Genomic DNA, 10946 nt, shown 5'->3' on the forward strand with positions numbered 1-10946 from the left:
AGGGGTGGAATTAGTGACAGTGGTCGTAGTGATAACTATGATGATGGTGATGGTGAGAATGGGGATGTTGATCAACTTAATGATAGTAATGATCGTGATCGGGAAAGGGGGAGGATATCAGGGTACTTCTTCTGCGTTCACTCGTATGCACACGAGTGGGCTTTTACGTGTATGACCGTTTTTACCCCGCCATGTAGGCAGCCACACTCCGTTTTCAGGGGTGTGCATGCTGGGTATGTTCTTGTTTCCATAACCCACTGAACGCTGACATGGATTACAGGGTCTTTAACGTGCGTATTTGATCTTCTGCTTGCATATACACACGAAGGGGGTTCAGGCACTAGCAGGTCTGCACATATGTTGACCTGGGAGATCGTAAAAATGTCCACCCTTTACCCACCAGGCGCCGTCACCGTGATTCGAACCCGGGACCCTCAGATTGACAGTCCAACGCTTTAACCACTCGGCTATTGCGCCCGTCATCAGGGTACTTCAAAGGGGTGGAATTAGTGACACTGGCCCTTGTGATAACTGTGAATGATGATGGTGATGGTGAGAATGGGGATGTTGATCAACTTAACGATAGTAATGATCGTGGTCGGGAAAGGGGGAGGATATCAGGGTACTTCAAAAGGGTGGAATTAGTGACACTGGTCGTAGTGATAGGAGGATGTTGATGGCTATGATGATCGTATTTCTCTTTTTGTCACAACAGATTTCTCTGTGTGAAATTCAGGTTGCTCTCCACAGATGAGAGCGCGTCGCTATACTACAGCACCACCTTTTTTTTTTTTGTATTTTTTCCTGCGTGCAATTTGTTTGTTTTTTCCTATCGAAGTGGATTTTTCTGCAGAATTTTGCCAGGAACAAAGCTTTTGTTGCCATGGGTTCTTTTACGTGCGCTAAGTGCATGCTGCACACGGGACCTCGGTTTATCGTCTCATCCAAATGACTAGCGTACAGACCACCACTCAAGGTCTAGTAGAGGGGGAGAAAATATCGGTGGCTGAGCCATGATTTGAACCAGCATGCTCAGATTCTTTTGCTTCCTAGGCGGGCGGACGCGTTACCTCTAGGCCATCACTCCAGTACCAGTAATGATAATAATCGGGGAGGGGAAGGATTTCAAGGTACTTTAAAGGGGTGGAATTAGTGGACGCCGGCCTTTGTGATGACGACGATGATAGTGTTAATGATGGTGGTCATGGTGATGATGAGGAGGATGTTGACAACCATGGTGATAACAATGCTATGGAGAGGGAGAGAATATCATGGTACTTCATCTTCTTCTACTTCTTCTTCTGCGTTCGTGGGCTTCAACTCCCACGTTCACTCGTATATACGCGAGTGGGCTTTTTACGTGTATGACCGTTTTTACCCCGCCATGTAGGCAGCCATACTCCGCTTTCGGGGGTGTGCATGCTGGGTATGTTCTTGTTTCCATAACCCACCGAACGCTGACATGGATTACAGGATCTTTAACGTGCGTATTTAATCTTATGCTTGCGTATACACACGAAGGGGGTTCAGGCACTGGCAGGTCTGCACATATGTTGACCTGGGAGATCGTAAAAATCTCCACCCTTTACCCACCAGGCCGCCGTCACCGTGATTCGAACCCGGGACCCTCAGATCGAAAGTCCAACGCTTTAACCATTCGGCTATTGCGCCCGTCGACTCATGGCACTTCAAAGGGGTGGAATAAGTGGACACTGATCGTAGTGATAATGATGGTGGTGATGATGGGGATGTTGTTTATGATGATCATGATCATGATATTTACTACTACTTCTACTATAAGTACTACCTCAGAGACAAGACCTGCCAGAAAGAGGAACAGAAGGACCAGCCAGCCAGGCAGCTCATCCAATAGAAGCTTCAGCGGATGACGAACGACTGGTGGGAAATGAATGCAGAAAGTCTGCAAGCTGTGGCTGATATCAACAATATGGAGACCTTTCACGAGGGCCTTTGCACCATCTATGGACCAAAGACAACTTAGTCAACACCCATTTGTGCTTCTGACCAGACCACACTGCTGACAGATAAGACTGGCATTCTTGCTTGCTGGGCTGAGCACTTCAATGCTCTCTTGAATAAAGACTTGTCAATATCTGAAGAAGCAATCGCGGTGCTCCCCCAATTGCCACTGAAGGAATCTCTGGCAGACCTACCCTCCAGTGCAGAGACTTCGAAGGCTCTGAAGCAGACCACATCCGGGAAGGCACCAGGAGCAGATGGAATTCAAGCTGACATCTACAAGAATGGAGGCGAGGTTCTCCTGGAAAAGCTGACCACCCTCTTCCAGTCCATACTGGAAAAGGGAGAAGTACCCCAAGACTTCAAAGACGCCTCCATTGTCCACATGTACGGATGACAAAGCGTCCTGTGACAATCATCATGGGATTTCCCTCTTGTGCATTGCAGAAAGATTCTTGCCAGGACAATCTTGGAACAGATCTCATCACCCACACTGCAGACTTCATCGTCCCTGAAACACAGTGCGGGATTCATGCAGGCAGGGGCACAACTGACATGGTGTTTGCTGTTCGCCAGCTACAGGAGAAATGCCGAGAGCAGAATCAGGAGCTCCACATGGTGTTTGTTGATCTCACCATGGCCTTCAAAACCGTTAATCAGACTGGCTTGTGGAAGATCCTTCACAAGTCTGGCTGCCTGGAAAAGCTCATCTCACTGATCGTTTCATTCCATGATGGCATGCAGGCCAGGGTGCAAGAAAACAGGGATACTTCTGATGTGTTCCCAGTGAAAAATGGAGTGAAGCAGGGATGCGTTTTAGCCCCCACCCTCTTTTCCAGTCTGTTTGCTGCAACACTGATTGATGCATTCCAGGACTGTGACAAGGGGATATACATCCAGTTTCATTCAGATGGCAAATGTTTTAACCCTCGATGACTTCAGGCCAAGGTTAAAGTATTTGAGGCTCTCCTGAGAAAGTGCCTCTTTGCTGATGACTGTGCACTGGCCGCCCACTCCCATGAAGACATCACAGATCGCTTTGCAAGGGCCTGTCAACACTTTGGACTTACAGTCAGTCTAGGGCAGACCGAGGCCATGTTCCAGCCTTCACCACCTGGAGCTGCCAGTGCTTCACCACCACCTGTCGTCACCAACATCACTGAAATCAAAACATGTCCTGCTACTTCAGCAGCACTGACAGAGTGGAGAGTGCCCTTGTGGTGAGGGACCAATGACAACCGACCACATCCTTCAAGACTGTAGGACGCTTGCAGCATCCAGGAGGAAGTACTGGCCAACACCGACAGCAGTGGAAGCCAAACTGTACGGCACCCTGGAGGAGCTGCGACGGACGACAGCCTTCATCGAGGACACCGGGCTGCTCATCTAATGGGAGGCGAACGAGGAAGAAGAAGAAGAAGAAGCAGCACTGTAAGCAGCAACAGATCTCTGGAAGCAGAAGTGATGTCACACATCTCAAAGGCCAGCTCTCGAAGTCTGTGGCAAGACTATGGCATCAAACTGCGCACAAAGGTCGCAGTGTACAGGGTTGTGATTCTGAGTGCTCTCCTCTACTGTTGTGAGACTTGGGCCACATACCACCGACACATTATCCAACAACTTGAACAGTTCCATCAACGATGCTTGCACAAGATCTGCGGCATCAAATGGCAAGACAGAGTGTCCAACTTACAGGTCCTGAAGAAATGTGGCCCACATAGCACTGAGTGTACAGACAGGACACGTCCATATGGAGGACAACAGAATTCCAAAGGTGCTGCTCTTTGACACCTTGAAGACCAATCTCAGAAGCTGCAACATCGACACTGCTTCCTGTGAAGATGTGGCCCTTGTAAGAACACAGTGGAAGCAACAGTGTTCCCAGGGCACAAAGACATTCGAGTACAACAGAGCAGCCGCCATCCAGTAAAAGAGGAATCAAGAGAAAACGCGGCCCATCCTTGCAGGACTCCATTCCATGTAGCGTCTGTGGATGACCTTGTGCCTCAGGAATTGGTCTTCATTCCCACATGAGGACCCACATCAGCAGATGACGTGCCTGCCTACTCATCCATCGGACACGACGGGCGCAATAGCCGAGTGGTTAAAGCGTTGGACTGTCAATTTGAGGGTCTCGGGTTCGAATCACGGTGACGGCGCCTGGTGGGTAAAGGGTGGACATTTTTACGATCTCCCAGGTCAACATATGTGCAGACCTGCTAGTGCCTGAACCCCCTTCGTGTGTATATGCAAGCAGAAGATCAAATACGCACGTTAAAAAATCCTGTAATCCATGTCAGCGTTCGGTGGGTTATGGAAACAAGAACATACCCAGCATGCACACCCCCGAAAACGGAGTATGGCTGCCTACATGGCAGGGTAAAAACGGTCATACACGTAAAAGCTCACTCGTGTGCATACGAGTGAACGCAGAAGAAGAAGAAGAAGAAGATCCATTGGACACGATGGGAGAATCCATCGCTATCACTGATACTACTACTACTACTACAACTACTACCACTGCTACTACTGCTACTAGTACTGCTGCTGCTGCTGCTGCTACAACAACAATTATTACTACAACAAATGATAATAATAATAATAATAATAGTAGTGATGATGATGATGATGATGATGGTGATGATGATAATGGTACATTTACACAGCATTATCAAACCTCTCAAAGCCCTTTGCAATAACATGTCAGTTGGAGTCAGACACAAAAGCACACAAAATCACACACACACACACACACACACACACACACACACACACACACACACACAGAGGCATGTGCAGACACATGCACACAAAAACACACACTCACACAAACACACACACACACACACACATACATATGCACATGCACAAACACACACATGGAAGCAACAGACATGGATACACAGAAAAGAGATCCCATGGAATGAAGAGTCGTAATTATGTAAAGACAACTTGAAAAGGAATGTTTTCAGGTTTATTTTTAAGGATCTAAGAAATGATTATCAAAGAATGAAAAATGCAGTGAAATGCAGTTTTGTACAGGCACAGAGTGACAGACACTGACACAGACAAGACACAAACAAGCACATCTTCAAGTACATCACGTGTGTGGAAACACACACACGCTTACACACACACTTGTAGATAACAAAATGATTTTTTTTTGATTTTTTTTCACAATGTTCATCTGCTTCAGATTGAACTGCAGAGCAACAACAGAAACGATGAAAAAACGAACAAAATGAAAGAAACAAACACACACAACACACACCGCACTACAGACCAGAATGGGGCATGGAGGGAGAGGGAGGTTCTCAGTCAACCATACACACATTTGACAAACAGTATCACTAAAATGAACGATTTACATAACACATTATGACATAAGGTGGGAAAGGCAATGTTTTTTGAAGGTGGTTGGGCAATGGTGTTGTTTAATTGTTTCTTGGAGTGAGTTCAATAGGGTGGCGCCTGAGTAAACCAGACTGGTTCTTGGCATTGGGATAAGGACTTTGGGAGGATTCCTTGATGAATTTACAGAAAATTTGTCTATTAATGTTGGTGGTGTGTTACCTGTCATAGTCTTTTGCATCATGATTCCTTTATTGTACTCTAATCTACGGATAAGTGGGAGAATATTCGCTTGTTTATAGACTGAGTCTAAAAAGGAAGTCTTTTTAAGGAGTAAAAAAAAAAAAAAAAAAAAAAAAAAAAGAAACGATGATATTTTTTTCAATGTCTGAAACAGCAGTCACAATTGTCTTGCTGGAGAAGAAGTGTTCAAAGTCTAAAAAGTCCTTATAGCAAGACTGATTTTTACCAAAAACCAATGGAATAATGTGTTGCAAAATTGATGGGTCATTTCAAAATTGTAAGGCCAATGACCGATGACCAACACAAAACCTAAACCCTGCACACACACACACACACACACACACACAGACACAGACACAGACACACACAAAACAAAACAAAAAAAACCCCAAAATCAACAACTATAACTTCACAATGACATGAAAGAGAAACATGCTTGTATAATAAATATATGCTCTTCACTTTTTACCAACACCATGTACCTGATTCATGTTCATCTCTTTATGGGCCCAAGAGTTCAAGCTTTGGCCGCCAACCACTACACGGATCTGAGAGAGAAAAGAAGAAGAAATATTTCAATTTTTATTTATCTAAGTGTGTGTGTGTGTGTGTATGCGCGTGCGCGTGCATTTGTGTGTGTGTGTGTTCGTGTGTGTGTGTGTGTGTGTTCGTGTGTGTGTGTGTGTGTGTGTGTGTGTGTGTGTGTTTGTGTAAATGGGAAACATAGACAAAAAAACGGTTTACATCTTAGAAGACACAAAATTTATCAATATCAATTAATATTAATAATCATGATAATTATTACAATAAATGTAGTACTTATACGGCATAAACTCCCCATATAATGGACTTCAAACACCTCCCATGAAACAATACATATATAGCGCATAATGACATACACAATGGCATACATCAGCACATGAATACAAGAAAATATAGAATATATATATATATAGTAATATACATATTATACTAATATATCATATATGGATCTGTATATATATAATCACATTTATAATCTACTTAACCAGTTTACCGGTAGGATTAACGTCAAAAGACAATCCTATGTTTTCCAACATACATTCCATGCTGCAAGTATTTACCGTTCAACAAGATACAGGACTTAATCATATCAATCATCATCATATTAATTTTATAACAGTCTACTTCACCACTTTATTGGTGGGATAAATGTCAAAACGATCCTCAAGTTTTCTTTAACAAGACACAGAACTTATATCAATTATCATCATATTCTATACTATAGTCTACTTTACCTGTTTACTGGTAGGGTAAATGTCAAAGATTATCCTCAAGTTAAACAAGACACAGAATTTATTCATATCAATTCATCGTCATATTGATAACAGTCTACTTTACCACTTTATTGGTGGGATAAAAGTCAAAGACGATCCTCAAGTTAAACGAGACACAGAATTTACACAAAAATATCAATTATCATCATATTCATAATCGTCTACTTTGCTAGTTTATTCGTGGGATCAACGTCAGAGACAATCCTACATATATACTCAAAACAAACATTCCACTGTGCAAGTTTTTACAGTGTAACAAGTCACAGATCTTACACTCATTATCAACTATCATCATGTTCATAATAGTCTTCTTTGCCAGTTTATTGGTGGGATAAATGTCAAGGACAATCCTCAAGTTGAAACAGACACAGAATTTACTCATATATCAACTATCATCATATTCTATAGTCTACTTCACATTTACCAGTTTAAATTATCGGTGAGATAAATGTTGATGACCATCCTACATGTTCAAAACACTCCCATCAGTCCATGCTGCAAGACTTTCCAGTTCAACAAGGCACAGACCTTAACACTCAGTGTGAACTATCATTCATAATGTTCACAACAGCCCACTTTACCAGTTTATTGGTGGGATAAATGTCGAACACGATCCTCATGTACTCAAACAGACACTCCACACTGCAGGTCCACAGGGGCTTGTTGATGTGGGCAGCAGGGATGACCCCCATGGGCGGGGCCTTGTTGCGGGAGTACATGTCGTAGTTCATCTTCTCCCCGCAGGGCTGGGCAAAATAGGAGCTGTGATCCAGCACAAACACCGTCTTGTGGGACACCGGGAACATTGTGCCTGAAACTGTACAAGGGGAAAATACTGGTAATAGAATAGAATAGAATAGGTCTTTATTACCAAGTGTACCGGAATCACAAGGAATATTGAGGGTGGATAGTACATAACAAGATGCGAACATAAATCGAAAATCATACACAAACACAGATACAGTAGAAATATGATACATACAAGTGCATATCAATATAAAAACTTGTGCATACTCACGCATGCATGCACTGCACACACACACACACACACACACATGCACGCGCGCACACACACACACACACACGTTTGAACAGAAGCTGCATATTACATGTGGATGGGGCTGACTAGATATTTAGTTACTTAAAAAAAAATTTTGTTTTCTTTTTTTTACTTTTGTTATTCTTGCTGGAATCCCTATCGCTTTCCCCTGATAGTTGCTCCTATAATTTAAATGAAGACATCCCAGGATTCCCTGTCTTTCAGTGCTTCTGAGAACCAGGACTGAGTGATGGTGAAGTGTATTACTATTAGTGCACCCATTCTGTATCAATATTAGTGTTATTCTGGGCACCTCAGCCTTTGAACTAAAATAAAAAAAAAAAAAATAAAAAATTACTAACAGTAGATTCATAATAGACCCAGCAGAGGCAAACCAAAGACACCATGTATTTGTAAGATCTGCAAAGACTTGGAATAAGAAAAGAGTAAGAGTCTAAGGCAGAGAGACAGATGACAAGACACAAGGCCAACAGAATATTACTGAATTTATCACGGTCTTAGTGTCTATGATGCAATAAAATAACAGTTTGCAAAACAGATGTGGTGGTTGAATGGTTAAAGCTCTGGATTCTCACCCGAGTTTCCCCGAGTTCAATCCCCAGCACAACTGATGGGTTAAGGGACTGGGTGGAGATTTTTCTTACCTCACAATACGAGCAGACCCGCTAGTGTCTGAACCCCCTTAGTGTGTACACGCAAGCAAAAGATCAAATATGCATGTTAATGATCCTGTAATCCATGTCATCATTTGCTGGTTTGTGGTAACATGAACACACCCAGCATGTACACCACCAAAAGCAGAATATGGCTGACTACATGGGGAGGCAATAATTTTTTTTTTAAAAAGGCCGGCGCTGGGCATCGATCCTCAAACAATGTGCAGTGAACAGCTCGATCATGAATAATCAACGGATGTGACATTGAATTCTCGGTCAATGAAAGTCTATGGGGACCTTTCTTGATTCTTGACTTTGTCCTGCATGAACCCTTCACAAATGGCTAACAGAACAGCTTACAGAAAAGTCCAACCAGAAATCAACTCTTGATCCACAGATTGGTCACGTGACCCTAACAACACATCCGCCTGACTCTATATTTGCCATGTCTCCTACCAAAATTACCAAACGAACTCCCACTATTTTTTTTGTTTACTGATGAACTCCCACCAAAATCATCGTATGTAACGAGTACAGATGTCATTCGATGACATTTTTGTTGGGATCTCCACAAAACACTCAGCTTCATATCCATCGAGGATCAACGCCCACCTACTTCAATAAAAAAAAACACACACACAGTCATACACGTAAAAATTTACATATCTGAGTGAGTGAGTGAGTGAGTGAGTGTGTGTGTGTGTGTGTGTGTGTGTGTGTGTGTGTGTGTGTGTGTGTGTGTGTGTTTGTTTGTTTGTTTGTTTGTTTGTTTGTGTGTGTGTGTGTGTGTGTGTGTGCGTGCGTGCGTGCGTGCGTGCGAGCAAGACTGAAACCTTACAGAATGACACAGGAAACGAATGATGAGCACCCAAAGGCAAAAAAAATCTGTCAGCTTTTCCCAGGTTGGTGGCCTGTTATACAAATCAACTCCGTGTTTGTAAAGCGCTTGGAAACTTGGCCTCTGACAGAGGATAGGCGTTATTACAAGTATCCATATCATGAGTCGTAGAAACACACGATGCCGACGGGCGCAATAGCCGAGTGGTTAAAGCGTTGGACTTTCAATCTAAGGGTCCCGGGTTCGAATCACGGTAACGGCGCCTGTTGGGTAAAGGGGTGGAGATTTGTCCGATCTCCCAGGTCAACATAATTATGTGCAGACCTGCTAGTGCCTGAACCCCCTTCGTGTGTATACGCACACAGAAGATCAAATACGCACGTTAAAGATCCTGTAACTTATGTCAGTGTTCGGTGGGTTATGGAGACACGAAAATACCCAGCATGCATGAACCACGACAGAGTCATCGGGAAGTCGATGTTGGTCGTGTAACGGAAAGAAGAAAAAGAAGAAGAAGATGTCAAGAAACCGAAAAGCATCATTCATGAGCAAATTTCTTGCAACTTTGCACAGCTCGATACGTTTACTTGTTAATGAAAAAACAACGCCAGATCCTTTCGCCTTTCAAAGCCTCATTGGTGCGTTACTTACCATATAAGTGTCTGTCCAAATGGTTCCCTTAAACAATGTGAAAACAAAATTCGCCACACCGATGGTCGAGAAACAACAGAAGCAGTCCGCGAATCCTTGCTCTGCAGTGTGATTGCACTTTAGAGTTATCTCCCTTTAACGAGTCTTCCGGTGCATGTTTCCGCGACAGCCCAGGTTGTTCCCCATTGTAGATGTGCCCACGGCGTGGCAGAGATGGAGATCGTGTGTGTGTGTGTGTGTTGGCAAAATGTGCGTATGTCGTTTACCCCTTGAGGGGTGGGCGGGGGAGATTGGGGGAGGGGGAGGGAAGGAGTGTGTGGAGAGGCGGGTGCCGCTGAGTGAGGGGCGCCCATTTGTGCGTATAATGATCAATGATAAACTGTATAACTGTGTAGTTGTGTGTGTGTGTGTGTGTGTGTGATAGAGAGACTCAGAGAGAGAGAGAGAGGAGGGGGGAGGGAGAGAGTGTGTGATTCCCTTAGTTAAGACATTTTTTAATGAGGGTTCCTGCTGACGGATTTACTTACTGTGCCATTATACGTCGTTTGTCTTTCAGAGACAGCAGTATGTTCAGTTACACATGCACAGAATTTAGTTTCTTTTCAGTTATAAATTAATTGATTAATTTATATTTAATATGGTTTAACTTATACAATCGAAATGACAACTTCATTTCTTTCTCCGTTGATATACTCGCATTCTTTTATAGAGAAAAAAAGGTTTCACTGTCAAATGGGGAAAAAAAGTTAATAAAAAGATTGACGAACTGAGTGTGCATGTACAATGACCACAATGTACAGAGTTTGTAGACTTGAAAGAAAAAAGGAAAAGAAAATGTGAAGTCAGATGTG

At 43.3% G+C, this 10946-nt stretch overlaps 1 protein-coding gene across 2 annotated transcripts in view; it reads right to left on the bottom strand.

The window, feature by feature from the left end:
• Nucleotides 1-10225, bottom strand: part of LOC143299613 (integrator complex subunit 13-like) — a 186102-nt gene extending 175877 nt beyond the window's left edge. For both annotated transcript variants that reach the window (XM_076612906.1, XM_076612905.1), the window contains exons 1-3: nucleotides 10096-10225; nucleotides 7472-7707; nucleotides 6057-6122 (exon numbers count right to left, since the gene is read on the bottom strand). In XM_076612906.1, the coding sequence (XP_076469021.1) occupies nucleotides 6057-6122; nucleotides 7472-7696 (291 nt within the window). In that variant the 5' untranslated portion in view covers nucleotides 7697-7707; nucleotides 10096-10225. The remainder of the gene's footprint in view (nucleotides 1-6056; nucleotides 6123-7471; nucleotides 7708-10095) is intronic.
• Between the last annotated feature and the right edge of the window lie 721 nt (nucleotides 10226-10946).

Source organism: Babylonia areolata, chromosome 25 (genome assembly GCF_041734735.1).
Source record: "Babylonia areolata isolate BAREFJ2019XMU chromosome 25, ASM4173473v1, whole genome shotgun sequence".
In the NCBI taxonomy this organism is placed as follows: Eukaryota; Metazoa; Mollusca; class Gastropoda; order Neogastropoda; family Buccinidae; genus Babylonia; species Babylonia areolata.